The sequence below is a fragment of the Tachyglossus aculeatus genome, chromosome 10, assembly GCF_015852505.1.
Source record: "Tachyglossus aculeatus isolate mTacAcu1 chromosome 10, mTacAcu1.pri, whole genome shotgun sequence".
Classification (NCBI taxonomy): domain Eukaryota; kingdom Metazoa; phylum Chordata; class Mammalia; order Monotremata; family Tachyglossidae; genus Tachyglossus; species Tachyglossus aculeatus.
In genome coordinates, this window is record NC_052075.1 from 58,381,915 (window position 1) to 58,408,587 (window position 26,673).

Sequence of the window (26,673 nt, forward strand, 5' to 3'; positions counted from 1 at the left end):
CTTATAGTAAACACTTAAATACCATAAAAAATCCCTATTCTGTATGGGACTCAAGGTCTAAGCAAGAAGGAGAACAGGTATTAAATCCCCATTTTGCCAATGAAGAATCAGGCACAGAGATGAGTGACTTGCTCAAGGTCTCCCAGCAGGCAAGTGATGGAACTGGAATTAGAACCCAGGGCCCCTGACTAGGTTCTAATAGCAACCTGAGCGGGCCTGCCTGTCCATTTCAGTAACAGAAGTTGTGGCTTTTCTACATCATCACTATTCAGGCTAGCAGGAGTCTAGCCCTCCTGCCCCAGCACAGGCAAAAAAGCCCCCAAATATGTAACTCTTTGTGTCATGGGGAAAAACAAGCTTTATTATTTGAATCACAATTATTAATTAAAAAACCATAAAATACCAAGAGCGGCAAGAATTAAAATGGTTAACAATACCTAAAATGTAACCACTGGGAGGCTACAAAAAATTCCTTCAGAAGTAGTTTTAATAAAAGGCTTGTTGTTCGGGTGGTTGGGGGAGGGGGAGGGAAAGAAAGGAAAAAAAAAGAAAGAAAAGAATTGAGAGTTTAAAACGTTTCTTTCTCTTCTGGCTTGTTCTCAGTTGGTAGTTTCTGGCCATATCCTCAGAAGAACCTGGGGAGAGGAAAAGAGAAAGAATAGAGGATAAGGCAGTTTTTTGAATCCCACTTTGTCAAGTGTTACAGCAAGTGCGTAAGAGGATTGAGAATAGTGCTGTAGTTAGAGGTCCTGAGAGTTCTTTCATTGCAAGTCTTGAATGGCAGGAGGAAAAGCAATGTGCCCTAATGGAAAGAGCACAGGCCTGGGAGTTAGAGGACCTGGGTTCTAAATCTCAGCTCTGCTAATTGATTGCTGGGTGATCTTGGGCAAGTCTCAACTTCTCTGCGCTCCAGTTACCTCACCTGTAATATTAAATTCTCATTTTATATGAGAAGCAGCATGGCCTAGTGGCTAGAACATGGGCTTGGGAGTCAGAAGGACCTTGGGTTCTAATTCTGACTCTACCACCTGTCTGCTGTGAGATCTTGGGCAAGTCATTTCACTGTGCTTTAATAATAATAATAATGATGATGACATTTGTTAAGCGCTTACTATGTGCAAAGCACTGTTCTAAGCACTGGGGAGGTTACAAGGTGATCAGTTTGTCCCACGGAGGGGGGTCTTAGTCAATCCCCATTTTACAGATGAGGTAACTGAGGCTCAGAGAAGTTAAGTGACTTGCCCAAGGTCACACAGCAGACAATGTGGTAGAGCTGGGATTCGAACCCATGACCTCTGACTCCAAAGCCCGGGCTCTTTCCACGGAGCCACGCTGCTTTAGTTACCTCATCTGTCGGGTGGGGCTTAAAACTGAGCCCTACATGGGACATGGACTATATCCAACTTGATTAGCTTGAATCCACCCTGGTGCTTAGTTCAGTGCCTGGTATATACTAAGCATTTAACCAATACCACAGAAAAATTTCCTCCCTCCAATTTAGACTGAGCCCCATGTGAGACAGGAATTGTGTCCACCCTGATAAACTTGTATCTATCCCAGCACTTAGAACAGTGCTTCACAAAAACTCTAAAAAAAAAAATAAGTGAGAATTGAGGGTAGATGTTTGGGTGAGCCCAGAGATGAACTAGGCTACAGATTCTTCCTTCCAGGTCACCAACTCAGTCTTATAAACCTCCTCTGGCATTTTAAGTCAGTGGTATTTGAGTGCTTACTATGTACAGAGCACAGCACTAAGCGCTTCGAAGAGTGCAAGCAGCTTGGCCTAGTGGAAAGTTCACAAGCCTGGGAGTTGGAGGACGTGGGTTCTAATCCCTACTCCACCACATGACTTTTGTGTGACCATGGGCAAGTCACTTTACGAGGTCTCAGTTACCTCATTTGTAAAATGGGGATTAAGACCGAGCACCCCAGGAGGGATAGGGACTGTATCCAACTCACCTACCTTGTACCTACACCAGTGCTTAGAACAGTGCTTGGCATATAGTAAGCACTTAAATACCACAATTACTATTGTTACAATATGGTGTTGGTAGAGATTCCTGCCCACAAGAAGCAGTATGGCCTAGTGGATAGAGCCTGGGTGCCAGAGGACTTGGATTCTAATCCTAGCTCTGACTGCTGTGTGACCTTAGGCACTTAACTTCTCTGTGCTTCAGTTTCCTTCAACTGTAAAATGAGGATTCAATACTTTTTCTCCGTCCTACTTGATTGTGAGCAACATGTGGGAAGGGGCCTATGCCCAACTGATTAACTTGTGTCTTCTTCAGTGCTTGAAGCATTGAAAGTACTTAAATACCATAAAAAAGGAGCCCAGTCTAGAGGAGGGAGACAGACATTAATATAATTAAAATTAGGGACATATACATACTTTACCCGTTAGTTTACATATTAACCATTTGACCTATTCCTCTTCCCATTACACTTTAGATTTAAGCTTGTGGGCATGGAAGGTGTCTGTTGTTGTACTCTCTGAAGGGCTTAGTACAGTTCTCTGCACACAGTAAGCACTCAGTACAATGGAATGGATGAATTAGCCATCAGACATCAGCACTTCCTGATCTTCAAAGCCCTTCTGAAATCCCACTGCCTCCAGGCCTTCCCTGATTTTCCTCTCCCCAGACACCTATAACGTTTTTGCACTTTCTCCTCTTTGAATATCTATGTTTCCTTCACTAGGCTGTAAGGTCAAGGATCATGATGGAGTATTCTCCAAAATGCTCCATCAGTACTACTGACTGATTCCTTTGAAAGAACACTGTGTTTGGTATTTGAGCAACACAATCTTCAGGTTTGAGTATTGTGCATGTTTGGCTTTAAAAATAAAGGCATAAAATGGTATTTGTTAAGCACTTACTATGTGCCTAGCACTGACCTAAGTGTTGGAGTAGAGAGAAGATTAGGTCAGTCCTTGTTCCACAATTTGAGGGAGAACATATTTAATTCCTGTTTTACAGAAAAGGAGACTGAGGCCCACAGAAGTCAAGCAACTTGCCCAAGGTCACCCAGCAGGCAAGTGGCAGAGCAAGGATTAGAGCCCAGGTTCTCTTTCCACTAGGGCTTGCTGCCTTTCTTTAAGGAACTGAGCCAGTTTGAGAATGGCCTGGTAAGCTAACTCTTCCTCGTCCCTGCCTCAGTGACCCACTCTGCTCTTGCGGTCCCCTTCCCCACATCTTGGAAGGGATGACTCACCAATCGCTGGTTGGGCAGTCACAAGTTCTTCTCCTGCTTGGCTTTCTTGCGCCGGTTTCGACGGCCCTTCTGGGGGTCCTCTTTTTTTTCTGAGTTTTCATCACTAGGAAGGAGGAGGTCAATCTGCATATTAGGTCCCAAGCCCACCACCCACTTGGCCTTTAATCCAGGTCCTAGGAGTGAGTTTGCCAGATCATTGCAGCCTGAGAAGGACTGGAGCCGGGCCAGTCTCCCTCTAGCCTTCTCTAGAGGAGAGGTAGGTAACTGGGCCAGGAGAGCATCTTAGAGAAGCTCCCTTTATTAACCTTCCCCCTTTCCAGCCCCTACAACACTTATGTACATATCTTTAATTTATTTATATTAGTGTCTGTCTCCCACTCCAGATTGCAAGCTTACTATGGGCAGGGAATGTGTCTGTCTAGTGTTATATTGTACTCTCCCAAGCACTTAGTACAGGGCTATGCATACAGTAAGCATTCAAATGAATTGAATGAATGGAGAGGGCTTAAGCAGATGGAGAGGTCAAAAGTTAAGGACATTTTCTTCACAGGGTTTGCTTTGCTGCTGAAGCTTATGGGTTTTTAACCACAAGAAGCCACTTAAGGACTAGCTTCCCCTGCTCTGGCCCTAAAGAGCTTGATGATTCCAAGCCTTGAGGGCTTATCTCCTCCAAGAGGTCTTCCCTGACTAAGCTCTCATTTCCTCTACTATCTCCTTCTGCATCACCCTTGCATTTGGATTTGCTCCCTTTATTTACCCCTCCCTCAGCCCCACAGCACTTAAATTATGGATATATACCTAATTTATTTTCATTTCTGTCTCCCCCACTAGACTAAGCTTATTGTGGGCAGGGAGCACGCCTACCAACTCTTGTTATATTGTTCTTTCCCAAGCCACTTAGTACAGTGAATCAATTTTATTTATTGAGCACTTACCGTGTGTAACACTTTACTAAGTGCTTGGGAGAGTAGTATAACAGAGTTGGTAAGCATGTCCCCTGCCCACAATAGGCTTGCAGTCTAGGAAGGTAGACAGTACAGTGATGGGCACACAGTAAGTGATTCCTTCCCAGAAGGCCTTTCAGGGGCTGGGGAGAAGGGGCATGTTTGAAACAGACTTGTTTTCCCCAAAAGAGCTCATGACTTTTGGTGTGGAGTTGTAAGGGGTGGGAGTCCTACAGAGACTCAGAAGCAGGAGAACCTAGAACTAACTGTCATCTCAGCCCTTAACTTCCCACAATCCCCTGGGGAGTTACGTACATATCTTGTACATTCCATCACTCCCCTCTAACCTTCATCTCCAATCTGTAATTTGCTCTAAGGATTTGTCTTCTGCTACCGTAAACTTAAGGGAGGGATCATATCTAGTACACATATTTGTTAAGAGATTACTATGTGCCAAGTAATTGGGTAGGTACAAGATAATCAATATCTGACAGTCCCTGTCCCTCAAGGGGCTCACAGTCAAGTTAGAGGGAAGACAAGTATTGGATACCCATTTTACAGGGGGGGAAAGAAGCATAATAATAACAACAACAATAATAATGATGGTATTTGTTAAGCACCTATTTTGTGCTAGGCACTGTACTAAGCACTGTGGTGGATACAAGCAAATTGGGATGGACACAGTCCCTGGCCCACGTGGGGCTCACAGTCAAGTTGAAGGGAAGACAGGTATTGGATACCCATTTCACAGAGGGGGAAAGACGCATAATAACCCATTGTTGAGCAGGGACCGTCTCTATATGTTGCCAACTTGTACTTCCCAAGTGCTTAGTACAGTGCTCTGCACACAGTAAGCAATCAATAAATATGATTGAATGAATAATAATAACAAATAATAATAGTAATAATAATGGTATTTGTTAAGCACCTATTTTGTGCCAGGCACTGTACTAAGCACTGGGGTGGATACAAGCAAATTGGGTTGGACACATTCCCTGTCCTACGTGGGGCTCACAGTCTCAATCCCCATTTTACAGATGCGGTAACAGGCACAGAGAAGTGAAGTGACTCGCTCAAGGTCACACAGCAGACAAGTGGCAAAGCTTCTGAGCTTCTGAATCCCAGGCCTGTGCTCTATCCACTACACCATGCTACTTCCTAGAGAGAAATAAAAGAAATTGAGCGGTAGATCTGGGGTTAAACCCATGTCCCCTGACTGCCAGATCCATGGACTTTCCTATAGGCCACACTTCTCCTTAATAATAATAATACTAATAATAATGATGGCATTTATTAAGCACTTACTATGTGCAAAGCACTTTTCTAAGCACTGGGGAGGTTACAAGGTGATCAGGTTGCCCCACGGGGGGCTCACAGTCTTAATCCTCATTTTACAGATGAGGGAACTGAGGCACAGAGAAGTGAAGTGACTGGCCCAAAGTCACACACCTGGCAGTTGGCGGAGCTGGGATTTGAACTCGTGACATCTGACTTCAAAGCCCGGGCTCTTTCCACTGAGCCATGCTGCTTCTCATCGGCCATGCTGTTTCTCATCAAGACTTCCTTATGAAGTCTTTCTAGGTCTGAGAGGAATCTCACCTCTGGCAGGTCAAAGCCTTGGGGGCCCAGGCACCAAAAACAAAAGGAGCTGCTGTAGATTCTTCAGCCTCATCTAGGAAAAAGTGGGGGAAGAGAGGAAGAGAGGGTCAGTCCAGGCAGGGAGGAGGGGGAGTGGGTGGGCTCAACCATCTTCCGTATAGACTTGCTGCAATCCCTCCCCACAGACCCACCCACCACCAGGTGAAGACAGCTGCCTTCCTCTGCTTCAGGCCTCCCTCAGGGAAGGGTCATTCAGGCACTGAAGCTCAGAAAATCAGGAGGTGGATTAAATAAGTCATTGCTAGATCGTAAGCTCCTTGAGGTCAGGGATCATGTCTTCCAACTGAACTCTTCTAAGAAAGCATAAGATATTATCATACCAGTAATATCAAATTGTATCTCCTCTAAAACACCTTCCCTGACTAACCTCTTCTTTCCCCCCATCCTATCTGTCCTCCTTTCTGCATTACCTCTGCACTTAGGCCTTTACCTCAAACTCTTTGTTGCTCACCCCATCCCCACAGCACTTTTGTACATATCTTTATACGCTACTCCCATCCCTGTGCTCTATCCACTGGACCACACTGCTTCTCTGCACACAAGTTCATTCATTCATCCAGTAGTATTTATTGAGCCCTTACTGTGTGCAGAGCCCTGTACTAAGTGCTTGGAAGTACTCAAAGAACTTACCTGGTTCCCAGTTCTCTTTTGGAGGGGGGGCCTGCCAGGAGCTGAGCGCTTTATTCTCCTCGCTGGTAAGGAAGGACTCTAGAAGCAGCAAGGAGAGCCTGAAGATCATATATTGTTGCCAACTTGTACTTCCCAAGTGCTTAGTACAGTGCTCTGCACACAGTAAGCGCTCAATAAATACGATTGATTGATTGATTGATTTATCAGCCCCCAGGCCTCTTGCAAGGGGGGGCCTGAGGTAATTGCCACCTTTGGGGGACCATCCTCACACACAGAAAGGGGCACTGAGCAGTATACCAGGGAAGTGGCTGACCTTATCAGATTCCCCAGTCCATGATGGAGACCTTTTAGGAGCCCCCCCCCACCAAGATGTCCAACCCCATCTGGGTTTCAGGCTTTATCCTTACCGTTGTGTCCCAAATCTCTGCTCCTGTCCGGACACTCGCCCATGTGTCTTCCCATTTCTGCTCTGTAGGTCACGTGGCATGCGTTAAAAGGACAAGGCAGCTTTCCCCTTGCTGTGTCCGGATTGTTCTGGTGGGGCAGGACAGAAACTGCCAAAGTTATTAGGTTGCAGACTAAACTGACTGCATCTTACAGGTCCCATTACAAAATAATATAGTAACAATAATACTTGTAAACTCTGAGAGTAGGGATCACATCTACTTTTATAATGGCATTTAAGTGCTTACTATAGGTCAAGCATTGAGGTAGAGGATAATAATTATAATAGTAATAATAATAGTATTTGTTAAGCACTTGGGCCAAACACTGTATTAAGTGCAGGGGTGGATACAAGATAATCAGGTCCCACACAGGGCTTACAGCCTAAGTAGGAGGAAAACTGGTATTGAATCCCCATTCTACACATGAGGAAATGTAGGCAACAGAGAAGTGAAGCGACTCGCTCAAGGTCTCCTAGCAGGCAAGTGAAAAACGGCATGGCCTAGTGCATTGAACATGGGACTGTGGGAGTCAGAAGGACTTGGGTTTTAATCCTGGCTCGGCCAACTTGTCTGCTGGGTGATGTTGGGCAAGTCATTTAAGTGCTCTATGCCTCAATTCCCTTCATCTGTAAAATGGGGATTAAGACCATGATCCCCAGTTGGGACATGTACTGTGTCCAACCTGATTAGCTTGTATCTACCCCTGTGCTTAAGTACAGTGCCGGGCCCTGGTGGTCAAAGATCACAAAACCTTTCCCCTATCTTCAATTACCCCGATTTCTTCTATTTCCCCCATCTTCCCAGTCTCTCCACCATTTTACAGAGGGGGAACTGAAGCCGAGAAGCCAGTAGTGGAGCTGTCCTCTGCAGGCAGGAGGCTCACAAGTAGACCGGGCTCTTTGCCTGCCATCAACAGTGGAGATCAGAGCCTGCTAAGGTGGTAGAGGCAGTTCGGGAGCTGTGGGATATTACATTGGGGGCTAGCAACCTAATCCTGGTCTCCAGGTAAGGGGGACGGGGGAGATCCTCCAGGACCCAGGGGCCAGGATGACTCCTTTTGCTGATCCAGAATTAACAGGTGAACACCACATGCAAGTGTGATAATAATAATAATAATAATAATAATAATAATAATGGCATTTATTAAGTGCTTACTATGTGCAAAGCACTGTTCTAAGCACTGGGGAGGGTACAAGGTGATCAGGTCATCCCACGTTGGGCTCACAGTCTTAATCCCCATTTTACAGATGAGGTAACTGAGGCACAGAGAAGTTAAGTGACTTGCCCAAAGTTACACAGCTGACAAGTGGCAGAGCCGGGATTTGAACCCATGACCTCTGACTCCAAAGCCCGTGCTCTTTCCACTGAGCCATGCTGCTTCTCTAAGCAATGGTGATGCAATGATGTTACAGGGAGCCTTTTGAGCCTGTTGCATGGAATGGCTGGACATGGATGAACACTGATTGCCAGAGTCTCCTCCCCACTCTCAAGACACCCCCTCCTCCCTAAACCAAAGACCACGATGTAGCACTTACCTCTCTGCATTTGGCCAGATGGTACTGCATGCGGCTTGCACGGATTTTGTGGTTTTTGTCATAGGGGCACTGCAGCATCTGTTCCATGACGACTGGTGGGAAGAGTCACCAAGGCAGGCTTAGTACAATGTAGACCTGAATGCTTCCATGCTTTCTGCCACCCCAACCCACCTCTTCCACCTCAGTACAGCAGCTCAAACCACTACTGAGCAAGCACCTATGTCTACTAATGACAATGAATGCTCCCAAGAGCCTCAGTGCAGTACTCTGCTCACAATAGGTGCTCATTGAGTACTGCTGATGGATTTGCATAACCCTGGCATTGGCCACTGGGCAGCTGGCCCCTGGCCCATAGCCCTCACTTTTCTGTTTCTGCTGGGCCGAGGTAGCCATTGCTTCAGAGAGGGCAACGGAGCAGCATTGCCTAGTGGCTAGAGCACAGTACTGTGAGCCAGGAGGCCTGGACTCTCATCTCAGCTCTGCCACTTGCCTGCTGGGTGACTTTGAGCAAGTCACTTGACTCCTGTGCCTCAGTTTCCTCATCTGTAAAAACATGTTAAATCTTAAAATTGTAAGCTCCTCAAGGGCTAGGATCATTTCCGCCATCTCTACTGTATTCTCCCAAATACTTTAGTGCAGGGCCCCAGGCAAAGTAAGCATTCAACTACCACTGATTGATTAAAGTGGGGGAGTAAATACCTGGTCCCCCTTCCTCTTAGACTGTGAGCCCCTTGTGGGTCAGGGGCTGAGTCAGTCCGATTATCCTGGTTCTAGCACAGTGCTTGACACATAGTGAGCCCTTAGGTATCACAATCATTATTATGACATAGACAGATTCCCTCCCCTGAACTCTGCAGGGACCCAGGGTTCACACCTGAACCTCACAATGGTTCCAGTGGCTTGTTTCTGGGAGTGGCAGAGAGAAGGTGCCAGAGCTTTCTCTGCCTGGAACTCTCCCTCAAATCCCATCTTTACCATGTCCAGGTGGCCTTCTCCCGCTACTCATCTCCCCATCCCATATCTCCGACTGCCACTTCAGAACTTCTGTGCTACTTAAACGATTGAGCATTCCCAACTGACAAAGTGTTTCAGTCCACATCTTACATACTCCATTACATACAAGCACTGAACACTCGTGCCCTGTATATATGTTTGTACGTATTTATTACTCTATTATTTTATTTGTACATATTTATTCTATTTATTTTATTTTGTTAATATGTTTTGTTTTGTTCTCTGTCTCCCCCTTCTAGACTGTGAGCCCGCTGTTGGGTAGGGACCATCTCTATATGTTGCCAACTTGTACTTCCCAAGCCCTTAGTACAGTGCTCTACACACAGTAAGCGCTCAATAAATACGATTGAATGAATGAATGAATGCCCACTCCTTCTTCCTTCTGTTTTTTAATTCATAATAATAATGATGGCATTTATTAAGCGCTTACTATGTGCAAAGTACTGTTCTAAGCACTGGGGAGTTTACAAGGTGATCAGGTTGTCCCATGGGGGGCTCACAGTCTTAATCCCCATTTTACAGATGAGGGAACTGAGGCCCAGAGAAGTGAAGTGACTTGCCCAAAGTCACCCAGCTGACAATTGGTGGAGCCTGGATTTGAACCCGTGAACTCTGACTCCAAAGCCCGGGCTCTTTCCAGTGACGTTGCTTCTCCAATTCATGTTGGAATTGGTCTCTCCCACTTAAACTGTAAGATCCCTGAGGGCAGGGATCACATCTCCTAATTCTATTGCCTTCTTTCAAGTGCTTAAGGCTGTTCCAGACAGGTGTCCAAACAATAGAATCGACTAATCTGACTGAACTCGAGCCAGCTCTGCCCTTGTCTGAAACACATTGGTAAAATAACAGTATTTGTTAAGCGCTTACTATGTGCCCATTGCTGGGGTAGATACAAGATAATCGGTTGGACACAGTCCCAGTCCCACATAAGGCTCACATTTTACAGATGTGGGAACTGAGAAACAGAGAAGTGAACTGACTTGTCCAAAGTCACACAGCAGACTCATGACCTTCTGACTCCCAGGCCTGTGTTCTATCCACTAGGCCATGCTGCTTGTCACTTAAGCACTTACTGTGTGCAGAGGCACTGTACTAAGCTCCTGGGAAAGTATAACAATAGAATTATATATTCTATTCTATTCTAACAATAGAATTGTTATTTATTACAATTGACTAGAATTGTTATTTATTATTATCTATTCTAACAATAGAATACATATTTATTACTCTATTTATTTATTTATTTATTTATTTATTTATTTTACTTGTACATTTTTATCCTATTTATTTTATTTTGTTGGTATGTTTGGTTCTGTTCTCTGTCTCCCCCTTTTAGACTGTGAGCCCACTGTTGGGTAGGGACTGTCTCTATGTGTTGCCAATTTGTACTTCCCAAGCGCTTAGTACAGTGCTCTGCACATAGTAAGCGCTCAATAAATACGATTGATTGATTGATTGATTGAATTAGACAACTCCTGCCCACAAGGTGCTTACAGTCAAAAGGGGGAGAGAGACATTAAAATACAGCAAGACTAGATAGGGGAGAGGTGTCAGGCAGTAGCAAGGCTATGTGAAGAAATAATTATTATTATTAAGCACCTATGTGACAGACATCATGCTAAGCACTGGGGTAGATCCAGGATAATCAGATGAGACAATCTCTCTCTTACCCAGGGCTCACAGCCTAACACAGGGGAAGACTAAGCATCAAATCCCCATTTTACAGATGTTAAATGACTTGCCCAAGGTCACAAAGCAGGCAAGTTGCAGAGCCAGGACTATAACACAGGTACTCTGTCTCCCAAACCTGGGCTCTTTCCCGCAGGCCACTCTGCTTCTCAGGGACAGTATGATGGACAGCAGCATCTCATGAGTCTCAGACTTTAGAGCGTCATCTCACCAGACCCAGATCAAATCGAGATGGAGATTAGGTAGGGCGGGGGAGTGGAGGCTGCCAACCTTCTAAGGAGCCCTGTTCCGCTTCAAAGACTCCCCTGTTGCCCAGGCAACAGCTGTAGCCAAGCAGAAGCCTCAAGTGGACAGGTGATGGGGGGAGGGAGGAAGTGGTGGGTGGTGGGGGTGGGGGAGAAGAGGGAATTCCTTCCCGGCCAGGGGCTCAATTGCTCGAGAGATCCTGACTCTTTGGGGACACTGGCCCACCCAATGTGAAGTTGTCTATCTGCCAGTCAAGCCATAGGAAAGTGATGGGAAGAGGAGGGGGCAGGAAAGGCAATTTTAGGTTCAGAGATCTCATTACACATCTAGTTTTACCCACAGTCCCCCATTCCCCCTGTGAGACAAGTGTTCTCCCCCATTTTCAGGGGAATTCTGAGGCCAAGGGACTTACCCCTTCCCAGGAGGAAGTTGGGGGAAGACCAAGACCCCCCAGAGACAGATACAGACCCAGAGACAGACTGCGTGTGTGCGTGCGTGTATGTATGTGTGTTTGCACCTATCCAGACAGAGGCAGGACAGTATAGTTCAAAACTACTTCGTAGTGATCAATAAAAAACCATGAACTGATCAATTGTATTTATTGAGCACTTATGTGCAGAGCACTGTACTAAGCATTGGAAGAATACAATAAAACAGATTTAGCAATTTCCCTGCCCATAATGAGCTTACAGTCTATAGGGGAAGACAGACAATAATATGAATAATTTATAATATATAATTTAAAGATATATACATAATTGCTTTGGGGATGGGGTGAGTATCAGATGTCCAAAGGTCACAGATCAAAGTGCACAGACACAGAAGAGTAAGCCAGGGAAAAAGAGGGCTTAATCCTGGAAGGCATCTTGGAGGACCTGGGACCTTAATAATGCTTTGAAGGTGGAGAGAGTGGTGCTCTGATAAATATGGAGGGGGAGGGAGTTCCAGGATAGGGGGAGGATGTGGGAAAGGGGTCAGTAGTGAGATAGATGACATAAGGGCACAGTGAGTAAGATAGCATTAGAAGAACAGAGTGTGTGGGCTGGGCTGTAGTAGGAGATCTGTGAGGTGAGGTAGGGTGGGGTGAGCTGATTGACAGTTTTAAAGCCAATGGTAAGGCATTTGTTAGATGCAGAGGCCGATGGGCAGTCACTGGAGGTTCTTAAGGAGAGAGAGAGTGTGTGTGTGTGTTGGGGGGCGAGAAGGGCATGAACTGAACATTTTAGTTGATAAGTGATCCATGCAACAAAGTGAAGGTTGGATTGAATGGAGGGAGATAGAAGGCAGATGCAGTAAAGGTGGGATAGGATAAAGGCTTGGATTGGCGTAATAGCAGTTTGGATGGAGAGAAAAGGGTGAATCTCCTCACTCTCAGCTTCAAGGCTCTCCATCACCTTGCCTCCTCCTACCTCACCTCCCTTCTCTCCTTCTACAGCCCAGCCTGCACCCTCTGCTCCTCTGCTGCTAACCAACCTCCTCACTGTACTGCGTTCTCGCTTGTCCCACCGTCGACCCCCGGCCCACATCCTCCCTCTGGCCTGGAATGCCCTCCCTCCACACATCCACCAAGCTAGCTCTCTTCCTCCCTTCAAAGCCCTACTGAGATCTCACCTCCTCAGGGAGGCCTTCCCAGACTGAGCCCCCTTTTCCCTCTCCTCCTCCCCATCCTCCCCACCCTACCTCCTTCCCCTCCCCACAGCAACTGCATATATGTTTGTACAGATTTATTATTCTATTTATTTTACTTGTATAGTACATATTTTCTATTCTATTTATTTTGTTAATGATGTGTATCTAGCTTTACTTCTATTTATTCTGACGACTTGACATCTGTCCACACGTTTTGTTTTGTTGTCTGCCTCCCCCTTCTAAACTGTGAGCCCTGTGTTGGGTAGGGACCTTCTCTATATGTTGCCAACTTGTACTTCCCAAGAGCTTAGTACAGTGCTCTGCACACAGTAAGTGCTCAATAAATACGATTGAATGAATGAATGAATGAATTTTAGCAATGTTGTGAAGGTAGAACCGACAGGATTTGGTGACAGATTGGATATGTGGATGAAATAAACGATGAGGTGAGGATAATGCCAAGATTACAGGTTTGAGAGATAGAAGGATAGTGGTATCTACAGTAATGGGAAAAACGGGGGAGGACAGGGTTTTGGGTAGCAAGATAAGAAATTCAGTTTGGACATTTAATTTGAGGCATCAGTGGGACATCCAAGTTGATTACAGCTCCCATTCCTCAACACCCTTTGTACACCTTCCTTCAGTTCTGCCCTCATCTCCAGCATCTGCCTTTTCTTCTCCATCCAAATATTAGTGTCTGTCTCCTCCTCTAAAATGTATGCTCACTGTGGGGAGGGAACATGTCTACCAAATCTCTTATATTGTACTCTCTCAAGCGCTTAGTATCGTGTTCTGCAAACAGTAAATGTGATGGATTGAAAGGCTGCTCAGATATGTGATTTTAATAAGGCTTTGAAAGTGGGGAGAATGGTGGTCTATCATATATGAAGAGGGAGGGCAGTTCCAGGCCGGAGGGAGGACGTGAGCAAGCGGTCGGCAGTGAGATAGACAATGACAGACAGTGATTTGGCAGTAGGGGAGCAGAGTGTGCCAGCTGGGTTGTAGTAAGAAGTCAGCGAGGTAAGGTAGGAGGGGGAAGAACTGATTTAGTGCTTTAAAGCTAATGGTAAGGAGTTTCTGTTTGATGCCAGAGGGTTATGGGCAACGACTGGATGTTTTTGAGGAATGGGAAAAGACAGACTGAACTTTTTTTTTAGAAAAATGATCCAAGCAGCACAGTGAAGTATGGACTGAGTGGGGAGAGACACAAGGCACGGAGGTCAGTGAGGAGGTAGACACAGTGGTCAAACTGTAATACACATGCTTGGATTAGTATAGTAGTGGATTGGGTGGAGAGGAAAAGGGCAGATTTTAGTGATGCTGTGAAGGTTGAACTGACAAGATTTAGTGAGATTGAATGAGAGATGAGCCAAGGATAATGCTAAGGTTACAGGCTTATGAGATAGGGAGGATGCTGGTATTGCATTCATTCATTCATTCAATTGTATTTATTGAGCGCTTACTGTGTGCAGAGCACTGTACTAAGTGCTTGGGAAATACAAGTTGGCAAAATATAGAGACGGTCCCTACCCAACAACAGGCTCACAGTCTAGAAGGGGGAGACAGACAACAAAACAAAACATGTGGACAGGTGTCAGGTCACCAGAATAAATAAAAATAAGGCTAGATACACATCATTAACAAGTGATGTACTTGCTACACCACTTATATACATGTTGTTTTATGCCCACATTTTCTCTATCTGGAATTTATTCTGTTTCCTCTATTTAGAATGTAAGCCCCATGTGGGCAGAGATAGTGTCTAAACTCTTTTGCTGTATTCTCCCAAGCATTTAGTACAGTGCTTGGCACACAGTAGGCACTCAAATACAATTGACTGATCACACCACCTTCCCTGCATTTTTAAAATATTCCTTAAGCACATACTATGTGTCAGGCACTGTACTAGTCATGGGAGTAGATAGAAGATAATCAGGTTGAACACAGACCCTGACCCACATGGGGCTCACAATCTCCAGCACTTAGTACAGTGCCTGGCACATAGCAAGCACTTAATACCACAATTATTATCATTTTTATTATTATTGTTAATTTACAGATAACAGGCACAGAGAAGCCAGATGACTTGCCTAAGGTCACACAGCAGACAAGTGGTAGAGGCAGGATTAAAACCCAGATCTTCTTCCAGGCCCATGCTCTTTCCACTAGGCCACACTGCTCCCTGGCTAACTTTCCAGGGCCCCTCCCACCAGAAGACTGAGGAACCCAGGGAGAGGATGTGTAGACAGAGGACTCAGCTGGGCAGGAAGATGCCAAGAACAGCCAAGAACATTTCAGCCTGGCCTTCAAGGGCAGGTCCTAAGCTGGCTCAGCAAGCCTGTGTTTGGACAAGCAAGTTAGGGGTCCCCTTCATTTGTGAGGAGATGCCCTCTATTCCTCTCAAATATCAAGTCACTTACCAGGTCAAATAAGCAGGAGTAACAACTGTTCCAGATCAGGACTAGGGAGAAGTAGCACTCAGGAGAGAAATCCTTCAAGGGAACAAAGGACTGTTAGAGAAAAGCCCACACAAAGCCCCTCCTCTCATTCAATCGTATTTATTGAGCGCTTACTGTTCCCACATCTTAGATCAGCTCTGTCAGGAACCTGTTTTGGGTGTTTCCAAGACCCAGGCCTCACAACAGGAACAGACCCCAGTCCCCTCACTCAGCTCAAGCAGCCTTAGCCAGGCCCAAATGACCAATCCAACTCAACCCCAACCCCCAATTCCACTTCAGGTTTAGTTGAACCAATACCAAGGCCCTCTATTCCTCCGCCTTCTTCACTGTGGCTCCAACTTGATGCTGCATTGTCTGCCTGGACCCCTTCTCAGAATGCTCACTGTTTTGAAACAAAGGGCACATCACAGGGCAGAGCACACTCTACCTCTCAGGAGGCCCACAGGACTCCCTCTTACTCCCCACCCCCAGTCATCAATCCCTTATACTGTACTCTCCCAAGCACTTAGTCCAGTGCTCTGCACACAGTAAGCACTCAATAATACAGTTGCCTGACTGTGTCACATGGAGGCTCACTTTCCCAACACCTAGAAACAGCACAGGGTTATCCAGCACTCACCTGTTTAAAAACACATTAAAAGGTCACCGGCTACACCCACACTGCTACCAACTTCCAGTCCTTTGTCTGCTGGCTCCTGCCCTTTTATGACCTTACCCCCTTGGTGCCTGGCCAATGAGAGCCCTGCTGCCTCTCCCATGAGACTGCAATCTCAAAGTGCTCTCAGCTGCACCCTCTCTCCCTTCCCCCCACAACTTTCGGACCCGAGAAACTGGGAAGGAGCCGAGGAAGGGGACTGGGTCCCTCCTGGGATGGGAACTTGGAATTTAACTACCACGGTCAGAGGGTGGTTGGGAAGAATCCCCTAGGCTCACACTCTCTGTCCTCAAAATCCCCTTCAGAGAGAGGCTTACCCTGAATAGACTGCCTGTTGCCCCATAGATGGGAAATTTTCCCCCAACCTTTTAACTTCTCTGTGCCTCAATTACCTCATTTGTAAAATGTGGGTTAAGACTGTGAGTTCGGCATGGGACATGGACTGTGTACAAACTGATTACTTTGTATCTACCCCAGCACTTAGAACAGTACCTGGCACATAGTAAGCACTTAACAGATGATATAAAAAACCCCCAAAAAGCCCTTGCCATTCCACCTCCCTTCCCAATGGAAGGAATCTTTTCCCTCCTGCCAGACCACCATGCCATCAAGCAAACAGTGCCTGAAACATAGTAAGCACTTAACAAATACCACAATTATTATTATTATTGTTGAGCGCTTACCCTGTGCAGAGCACTGTACTAGTGCTTTGGGAGTACAATACAGTGAAAAACAGCGTGACCTAGGGGAAAGAGCACAGACCTAGGAGCCGGAGGACCTGTTTCTAATCTCGGCTCCACTGCTTGTCTAGCAACTCTGTTATATAGTACTCTCCCACGACTTAGAACAGTGCTCGGCTCACAGTAAGTGCTTAATAAATATAATTGATTGATTGCCTGCTCTGTGGCCTTGGCAAATCACTTAACTTTTCTGTGTATCAATTACCTCAGTAAAATGGGAATTAAGACAGTGAGGCCCGTGTGGGGCAGGAACTTTGTCCAACCTGACACTGGTATTTACCCCAGTGCTTAGAACGGTGTCTGGCACATGGCAAGTGCCTAACAAACACCACAAAAAAGTTAATAGATACAATTCCTAACCTCAAAGATTTTATAAACTACTGTGTGCAGACCATTATTCTGAATGTTTGGGACACTGTAAATTCTGTGAGGGCAGGGATTATGTCCACCAACTCTACTACATTTAGTCTCCCAAGCATATAGTATACTGTTCTGTACACAGATAGTGCTCAATACATCAATCAATGATACTTATTAAATGCTTTTGTGTGTGTAGAGCACTGTACTAAGCAGTTGGGAAGGAATATACTACTAAAGAATTTGTAGACACATTCCTGGCCCATAACGAGCTTACAGTCTATAGGTAGAGACAGACATTAATATAAATAAATAATTTATAATGTAAAATATATAGATAGGTACATAAGTGCTCCAAGGCTGAGGGTGGGCCAGAGACCAAATGCCCAGTTCTATTGATTGAGAGTACAATTCTATTGATTTATCCCTGCCTTCAGGGAGTTTACAATCTACTGTGTGCAGAGCACTGTACAGAGTGTTTGGAAGAGTACAACAGAGCTAACAGGTGCAACTTCTACCCTCATGGAGTTTACAATCTAGGTGATCCTAGACTGTGAGCCCATTGTTGGGTAGGGACCGTCTCTATATGTGGCCGACTTGTACTTCCTGAGTGCTTAGTACAGTGCTCTGCACACAGTAGGCGCTCAGTAAATACGATTGAATGAGTGAATGAATCCCTCCCAGGTCAGGTCAGATGCCTCCTCAGCCTTCCTCTTCCTGAGCTCCTTCAATTCAGCCCCCCGGAGACTCCTCCTCCATCTTCTGGGCCCTCTCTGGCTTCCCCCCCAGGATGGCTGGGGCAGGATGGAATAGATGGCTGGTGACCATCTATCTCCCTCACCCCACCCAGATTCAGCAGATGGGCCGGTACCATCCCTATATCTAGTTCCCTGTGTGTGTCTTCTCCCCACCCCCAGCCGCCCCACTGCCCGAAAGAGGAAGTCCGGCCTTGGCGGAGTCGCTGAGAGGAAGTTCAAGAAGAGAACTTGCAAGTCTTCGTTGCGCCTGCTCCACCTCTCGGGGGGCCAATCACAGTACTGATGTGCCCGCCCTGGACGGCCCCCCGCTGACTGCCTGACTTGGGCAGGAAGTGGGCCCAGTCCCTCGGGCCTCTGGAGACTCGGGTGTTATCACAGGGTGGCAGAGAGCCACTGGTGGGCACCATGTCTCTGGCCTCTGCGTACCAGCACAAACTGGCAGAGAAACTGACCATCCTGAATGACCGGGGCAGGGGTGTCCTTATCCGGATATACAACATCAAAAAGGTAGGTGGGGCGGGGAGGTGGCTGGTTGGGAGGACTCCCCCAGGAGGGGCTGCTAGGGAGAGTCTTGGGGCTAAGCGGCTGTTGGGGAGGGGTCCTGAGGCTAGGGGCCTTTGGGGAGGGACTGCTGGGAGGGCAGTTGGGAGGGGGTCCTGAGATTGGCCTCCCAGGAGAGGCCTCTGCGGAAGGGCCCTGAGGCAAGGGGCAGTTGGGGAGAGGTCGTTGGGGAGGGGCCGCCCCACAGAGACTGCTGGGAAGGGGGAGCTGGGGGGAGGAGCCAGGTGATGAGGCTGGGGGCCCCTGGGGAGCTGGGCAGGGTGAAACCCACCCCTGTTGTCAGCGGTGAGGGTCAAGGAATGGACAGAGGTCAATAGAGAAGGCCGCTGACTGACAGGTCTGCCATTGCTTGGAGATGGGACCCCTGGCAGGAGACCCCGAGGGGCCGTTTGAATTAGAAGCCAAGGCCCTAAGGCCGAAATAGTTTGGGGCAGCTTCTTGGGGAGGTGGGGAGTCTCCAGGAAGGGGCTGAGGGCTGGGGAAGGGGTCTAAAGGCTGTTTTAGGCCTTTAGAGTGAGTCCATCCTGAACAAGCCCAACCCCCCGCAATGGAGCCAAACACTCTGAAGCTCTGAGGAGGGACCCTGGGAGGGGTCAGAGACTCTTTAGAAAGGGGAAGGGGGTTAGGGGTGGGAGGGCTATTGTTATCCCTGGAGGAAGAGGGCCAGAGACCCTAGAAGAGGAGAAGGAGGAGGAGGTGGGAGGAGGCTGAGGAATTTTGGTGCTCTTGTCCATACTGAATACACCAGCAAAGGGGATTGTGTGGAGCCTCTCAGTCTTGGCCTCTGACTCTGGCCCCAGTCTCCCCTGGGGCAGTTAGGGAGTCGGGGGGGGGAAAATGGGGTAAAGTTGCATTGTAGGGGTGGGTGTTAAACAAGTTCATCAGAGCCCCTTCCCTGCTGGTTGGGGGGAGGGGAGGGAAGGGAAGGCAGAAAGAGGAAGCTGTGGAGAGCAGGTCACACTGTGGAGCCCAGGGACCCAGACCGCCCTGCTCCCATCCCCTGGGGTGCAGCTGAGAGCGACTGTTAAGTGCTTTGAGATCCTCAGGCCTAGAGAGGGTTTTTTTGTGAGGGGCAGGAGTTTTGATGGTGGGGGGTGACTCTGTGATCCACTCAGACATGCTCGGACCCCAAAGGGAAGCCGCCCTTCTTCCTGGAGAAAGCCATGGAGTCGTCACTCAAATACATCAACAAGAAGTTCCCCAACATCGATGTCAGAGGCAGCACAGTGAGTCCCGCTCCCCTCCCCACCTCCCCCCGACCTGATTCCTTGTGAGCCCCCACAGGAGAGGTAGGATCTGCACCCCAACAGAGCAGAGGTCAGGAGGTCAAGGGTCACCTGGCCTGCTTCAGAGCCGCTCTGTAATGTGGGCTCCTCAGGCCCCAAAACCACTCCCTGTTCATGGGCCGGAGTTGGGGGGTGGGCTTCAGGGAGGTTTGGAGAGGTGGGGTTGGGCACAGCGGGAGATGCTGCCCCCACTGTGAGTTGACTGAGTGAGAAAAGCATGGAACTGGAAGTCAGGAAATCTGGGTTCTAATCCTGGCTTGGCCACCTGTCTGTTGTATGACCTTGGGCAAGTTGCTTAACTTCTTTGGGCCTCAATTTCCTCCTCTGTAAAATGGGAATTCAATACCTGTTCTCCCTCTTAGACTGTGAGCTCCATGTGGGATAGGATCTGTGTTGGATCAGACTGTACTGTATCTACCTCAGTGCTTAGTACAGTACATGCATGGTACATAGTAGGTGCCTAATCAATCCATCAGTGCTATTTATTGAGTGCTGACTATATGCTGAGCAGAGCTCAGCAAATACCGCTATTATTATCATGATGATGATTTGTTCTGGTTCCTCCACTTGCCTACTGTGTGACCTCAGGCAAGGAGGACCATCTGTAAATTAGGGAGAAGATCCTCATTCTCCCTCCTTCCATTGTGAGCCCCATTTGGGGCAGGAACTTGTATCAGCCTTGACACTCTGGGTGGGGCATGGCACCTCATAAGTGGTCAATAAATATCATCATTAGTATTCTGGATTCTTCCCAAGGACCCTCCCAGATCCACCTCCTGGAAGTCTTTCTTTGAGTCTAACCTATCCATCTTGCTGCGATCTAAGCCCCTTTGCACTTCAGTTGAACTGTTCTGTGCTTTCCCCCAGCAACACTTGGGCCCAGTGCACCGGGAGAAGGCTGAGATCATCAAATACCTCACCAACTATTACCAGTCATTTGTGGACGTTATGGAGTTCCGGGTGAGCTGCCCCCAGCCCGCCATCATCCCCTGTATTCTGTGGTTGGGGTGTGGGGAGGGGGCTTTCCCTTTTCCCAGGCTCCTGAGCCCTGACCCTTCCTTCCCTCCACAAAACCCGAGGACACCCAACTCTGCTAAAACAAGTTTTAATTTCAAGCTCTGGAGAGGAACTACCACCTCCACTACTTGGAATTTATTTTAATGTCTGATTTCCCCACTACATTGTGCAGCACACTTACTGAGCGTTTGGGACTGTACGATAGAGTTAGAAGATATGATTCCTGCACTCGATAAGTTTGCAGCCTACCATGTGCAGAGCACTGTACTGAGCACTTGGGAGAGAGTGCAATAGAATTAGTAGATTTGATCCCTATCTCAAGGAGCTTACAGTTTAATGTGTACAAAGCACTAAGCTAAGCACTTGGGAGAGTAGATTAGAAAGAATAGACATGATTCCTGCTCTGAAGGAGTTAGCAGTCTACTGTGCGCAAAGCACTGTACTGAGCATTTGATAGAGTACAATGGAGTGAGTAGAATTGATTCCTTCCTCAAGGAGCTTACAGTCTACTGTGTGTCTAAAGACCTGTACTGAGAGCTTTGGAGAGTATACTAGAATTAGTAGATGTGAACCCTGTTCTCAAGGACCTAACAGTCTACTGTGTGCAGAGCACTTTATTGTTGTGATGTACTTTCCCAAGCACTTGGTACAGTGCTCTGCACACAGTAAGCTCTCAATAAATATGATTGAATGAATGAATACTTGGGGGAGTTCAATAGAGTTAGTAGACATGATCCTTGTCCTCCAGGAGTGGATAATCTCACTGGGGAGTTGGATGGAGGCTGAAATAGATGTAGCATCTTTGAGACAGCTACTCCCTAGTTCATTCGTTCCTGTTGATTGGGTGATTTCATTCATTCAATCATATTTATTGAGAGCTTATTGTGTGCAGAGCACTGTACTAAGCGCTTGGGAAAGTACAACACAACAATAAACAGTGACATTCCCTGCCCAAAATGAGCTTGAATTCTATAGCACAGTTTTCCCATGACCTAGGGACCACAGCAAATGGCTGTTTGCCATGTCCACTGGTCGGGAGAAAGATCAGAGACCCCCATCTTCTGTTTTAAGGGGTCTGGTGAGGGAGTGGGATGCTTCTACAGTTCCCACCCCTGGCCATCTCTCTCTCTGTTTGCCCTCAGGACCACGTGTATGAGCTTCTCAACACCATCGATGCCTGCCAGTGTCACTTTGACATAGTAAGACCCCTCTGCCCTGGGGAGAGGGTGGGCCGGAAGCACATCTGGTTGGGGATTGGTGGGGAAAAGAAGTTGAACCCCTCGGCTCAGGACTATTTCTGAAGAAGCAGAAGCTGTTCACTCACAGTAGGACGCTGGCCAGCACTGGTCCTTTTAGCAGCCATGTGGCTTCCTGAAGACCTGCCCCAATTCCTCCCACCCTCGGGGCTCCCACACTACTCTGGGGGGCTTCAGGGACACCAAGACTGGAGGGCAGGAAGGGATGGGGTAGGTGGGATGGGATGCTCTTGAGGGGGAATGGAGAAATGGGGTCTCTCGAGGTGAGGGGGAAAGATAGGAGTGTTGGGGGAACAGGAAGGAATGGGGTGCTGGGGGGTTAGAGGTGGAGAATAAGGGGGCTCGGGGAAGCAGTATGTTGTAGTGGATAGGGCACGGGCCTGGAAGTCAAAAGGTCATGGGTTCTAAACCCTCCTCCACCGCGAGTCTGCTGTGTGACCTTGGGCAAGTCACTTCACTTCTCTGTGCCTCAGTTCCTTTATCTGTAAGATGGAGATTGAAACTGCCTCATGTGGGACAGGGACTGTGTCCAATCCGATTTGCTTGTATCCACCCCAGTCCTTTAGTACAATGCCTGGTACATAGTAAGCACTGAACAAATGCCACATTTATTATAATTATAATTACTATTATTATCTGGGGAGGAAGGAGCCAGTGGACAGGTCTGATCTCCATGGCTACCCCACCCTATCTGTCTCCATCCCAGAACCTTAACTTCGACTTGACTCGGAGTTACCTGGACCTGATCGTAACCTACACCTCCGTGATCCTGCTGCTGTCGCGAATCGACGACCGCCGTATCCTCATCGGGGCCTACAACTGTGCCCATGAGATGCTGCAGGGGCACAGGTGGGGCCTGGGGGGTGGCTGGGGTCCCCACGGGGCCCGGGGAGGGGCTTGGTGGGTCAGACTGTGCTCCATGAGCTCGTCCACCAGGGCAACCCCTGCAGGGAAGCAGCATGGCTTATTGGATAGAGCACCAGCCTGGGAGTCAGAAGGTCATGGGTTCTAATTCTGACTCTGCCACTTGTCTGCTATATGACCTTGGGCAAATCACTTTACTTCTCTGTGCCTCAGTTACCTCATCTGTAAAATGGGGATTCCACACCCAAGCTCCCTCCTACGTAGACTATGAGCCCAATGTGGGGCATTATTATCTTGTATATATCTCAGCACTTAGTACAGTGTTTGTCAACACTAACAAAGACTACAATTATTATTATTATTATTATTGAGGTCACACATGTGTGCTCATACATCCGTGTTGCATGAAATGTTCTGCAGCCTTCTCCATCGTGTATTGCTGTGACTGTACTGTGATACCCCCATCCTTACTCTGAAAGGCCTCATCCTCTCATTCATTCATTCATTCATTCATTCAATCAATCAATTGTATTTATTGAGCGCTTACTGTGTGCAGAGCACTGTACTAAGCGCTTGGGAAGTACAAGTTGGCAACATATAGAGACAGTCCCTACCCAACAGTGGGCTCACAGTCTAAAAATTCATTCATTCATTTAATCATATTTATTGAGTGCATCTTACTGTGTGAAGAGCACTGTACTAAGCGCTTGGAAAGTACAATTCAACAATAATGATGGCATTTATTAAGAACTTACTATGTGCCAAGCACTGTTCTAAGCACTGGGGAGGTTACAAAGTGATCAGGTTATCCCACGGGGTGCTCACAGTCTTAATCCCCATTTTCCAGATGAGGTAACTGAGGCACAGAGAAGTTAAGTGACTGGCCCAGAGTCACACAGCTGACAATGGGCAGAGCTGGGATTTGAACTCCACAGCCCGGGCTCTTTCCACTGAGCCATGCTGCTTCTCAATAAAGAGAGACAATCCCTGCCCACACCGGGCTCACACCCCTCCCTGTCAGGGGTCCCAGTGGCCCAACAATCCCAGTTTTGGGGAGGCTGATTTGTAACTTTCTGCCCCCATGGCCCCCCCTCTCATCTTCCCCTCGCCCCTCCAATCCTCTCCCACCGCCCATCCCTTCCCTCTACCCCTCGACCTCCCCGCCGCCCTCAGCGACCCCAGCTTCGCCCGCCTGGGCCAGATGATCCTGGAATACGACCACCCGCTGAAGAAGCTGACGGAGGAATTTGGACCCCACACTAAAGTGAGCACTCCGGGCCTGGGTGCCTGGCCCACGTGGGGCAGGATGGGGAGGGAAGGGCAGGGAAGGAGAGGGAGGACCCCTGCTGACCCCATTCTCTGTTCCCTGCCACAGGCTGTGAGCAGCGCTCTCCTCTCCCTACACTTCCTATTCATCCGCAGGAACCAGGGGGCAGAGCAGTGGCGCAGTGCCCAGCTCCTGAGCCTCATCAGTGCCCCACCGACTATGATCAACCCTGCCAACTCAGATACGGTGAGGCCTCCCCCAAGGCTGGGGTGACGGGGCTGGGAGGGGAGGGTGACTTGGGGAAGCAGAGGGGAAAGTGGACTCAGAATGCTGTGCTTAGACCCACAAGCAGCATGGCATAGTGGATAAAGCACCAGCCTGGAAGTCAGAAGGTCATGGGTCTTAATCCCAGCTCTGCCACTTATCTGCCGTGTGACCCTGGGCAAGTCACTTCACTTCGCTGTCCCTCAGTTACCTCAACTACAAAAGGGGATTAAGACCGTGAGCCCTATGGGGGACAGGGACCGTTTCCAACCCAATTTGCTTGTATCCACCCCAGTGCTTGGTACAGTGTGTAGCACATAGTAAGCGCTTAAAAAATACCATTATTATTATTATTATTACTATTATTAATAAGCCCCAGAATGCCCTCCTGGGAACTACAAGTCCCAGCATGTGCTGCCAAACAGGTTACCCTACTTCTGGAGTGTTGCATTTTGGGACTCAAAGTATGGGTGGGCATGGGGGTGGGCTCCAGAGAAGAGGTGGGAGAGGCAAATGGTGGTAGGGCCTCCATTGGTGGGATGGGGAGGCTGAGGCAGGTGGGACCCTCAGGGTTGAGGTCTCCCTCACTGGGAACAAACTCTCCCGGCCTGGGGGGAGCAGACAGAGTGGCCAAGGCCGCTGCCTCTCTCCCCCATCCCCGGATGGAGCTGTCCGTGGGTGCGGCCTGGCTTTGTCCGGACCCCTGAGCCCCTTGCCCACCCTGCAGATAGCCTGTGAGTACCTGTCCGTGGAGGTGATGGAGCGCTGGGTCATCAGTAAGTGCTGAGGGCCCCGTACCTTGGCCACAAGGGTTGGATGGAGGCAGCACCAGGCTGGGCCCTGGGTCTGGGGTCGGGGGGGGGTCACAGGGGTCAGATATCCCATGTTTCCCCATCCTCTGGAATTCTGACTCCCTCTCACTTCCCTGCTCTGTGCAGGGAGTAGTGCAGGGAGGGCAGATGGGGCAAGGGGCCCATCCTGGGGGTGGGGAGCAGGGGGTAGTCCCGGGTAGGATTTCTGGTCCCCACCCCCCACCTCTCCCCAGCAGTGCTCTGGGCTGGGAGCGGGACAGGGAGGGAGGGTGGAGCAGGGAGAGGAAGTAGGATTCAGGGGTGGCTCAGGGTGGGATTCATAGGACTCCTGGACAACTCCCTGTCTGCCCATCTCTCCCTGACAGTCGGGTTCCTCCTGTGCCATGGCTGCCTCAACTCGAACCCGCAGTGCCAGGAGCTGTGGAAACTGGGGCTGCAGGGCTCGCTGTTCATCACCCTCATCCGGGAGGATGGACTTCAGGTGCACAAGGTCATGGAGGAGCTGTTTAGTGGCCTGAAAGGGTAAGGGGTGCGGGCCCGACCTGGACAGCCACCCCCTCACCACCTGGGGCCCTGCCTACAGAGGGCTGGCTTCAGACACCCTGCGGCGGGGGTTGGACCTGATAAGGGGCCAATAGTATTCACAGTAATAATAATAATAATAATAATAAGAATAATGGCATTTGTTAAGCACTTACTATGTGCGAAGCACTGTTCTAAGCGCTGGGGGGGGATACAAGGTGATCAGGTTGTCCCATGGGGGGCTCACAGTTTTAATCCTCATGTTACAGATGAGGTAACTGAGGCCCAGAGAAGTTAAGTGACTTGCCCAAAGTCACACAGCTGACAAGTGGCAGAGCCAGGATTAGAACCCATGACCTCTGCCTCCCAAGCCTGTGCTCTTTCCACTGAGCCACGCTGTTTCTCTATTCATTCATTCATTCAATCATATTTATTGAGCGCTTACTGTGTGCAGAGCACTGTACTAAGCTCTTGGGAAATACAAGTTGGCAACATATAGAGACGGTCCCTACCCAACAGTGGGCTCACAGTCTAGAAGGGGGAGACAGAGAACAAAACAAAACATATTAACAAAATAAAATAGAGTAAATATGTACAAATAAAATAAATAGAGTAATAAATAGTAGTAGTGATACTGTAGCCTACCCTCGTTGAGGACAGGGAGCGTTATACTGTACTCTCCCAAGCACTTAGTACAGTACTCTGCACATAATAAGCGCTCAATAAATCCAATTGAATTAAATAGTCTTTTCTTTCTCTTTTGCTCTCTTTTTCTCTCTTTCCCTCTCTGTGTGATGCAGTGGAGGTTGTGGTGGTGTGGTAGTGAATGTGATCAGGGTTCCCATGGGTCTCA

At 48.1% G+C, this 26,673-nt stretch overlaps 2 protein-coding genes across 5 annotated transcripts in view; one reads left to right on the top strand and one right to left on the bottom strand.

Annotated features, from left to right (window-relative positions):
• Window positions 1-351: 351 nt before the first annotated feature.
• LOC119933642 (gametocyte-specific factor 1-like) lies at window positions 352-16,259 on the bottom strand. 3 transcript variants are annotated; one of them, XM_038753193.1, is made up of 8 exons: window positions 16,081-16,259; window positions 15,423-15,494; window positions 8,425-8,516; window positions 6,851-6,977; window positions 6,444-6,521; window positions 5,754-5,826; window positions 3,211-3,313; window positions 352-635 (listed from the first exon to the last, which is right to left on the bottom strand). In XM_038753193.1, the coding sequence occupies exons 3-7, from the start codon at window positions 8,509-8,511 to the stop codon at window positions 3,229-3,231; spliced, it is 450 nt and encodes a 149-aa protein (XP_038609121.1). In that variant the 5' UTR covers window positions 8,512-8,516; window positions 15,423-15,494; window positions 16,081-16,259; the 3' UTR covers window positions 352-635; window positions 3,211-3,228. The 3 variants fall into 3 exon arrangements, with proteins under 3 accessions (XP_038609121.1, XP_038609122.1, XP_038609123.1); XM_038753194.1 differs by lacking the exons at window positions 15,423-15,494; window positions 16,081-16,259 and adding an exon at window positions 11,246-11,352; XM_038753195.1 differs by lacking the exons at window positions 15,423-15,494; window positions 16,081-16,259 and adding an exon at window positions 9,124-9,146.
• Window positions 16,260-18,328: 2,069 nt separating this feature from the next.
• NCKAP1L (NCK associated protein 1 like) overlaps window positions 18,329-26,673 on the top strand; it is a 79,551-nt gene continuing 71,206 nt past the window's right edge. For both annotated transcript variants that reach the window (XM_038752291.1, XM_038752292.1), the window contains exons 1-9: window positions 18,329-18,478; window positions 19,648-19,758; window positions 20,686-20,778; window positions 21,978-22,034; window positions 22,798-22,940; window positions 24,129-24,219; window positions 24,331-24,468; window positions 25,214-25,262; window positions 25,664-25,820. In XM_038752291.1, the coding sequence (XP_038608219.1) occupies window positions 18,377-18,478; window positions 19,648-19,758; window positions 20,686-20,778; window positions 21,978-22,034; window positions 22,798-22,940; window positions 24,129-24,219; window positions 24,331-24,468; window positions 25,214-25,262; window positions 25,664-25,820 (941 nt within the window). In that variant the 5' untranslated portion in view covers window positions 18,329-18,376. The remainder of the gene's footprint in view (window positions 18,479-19,647; window positions 19,759-20,685; window positions 20,779-21,977; window positions 22,035-22,797; window positions 22,941-24,128; window positions 24,220-24,330; window positions 24,469-25,213; window positions 25,263-25,663; window positions 25,821-26,673) is intronic.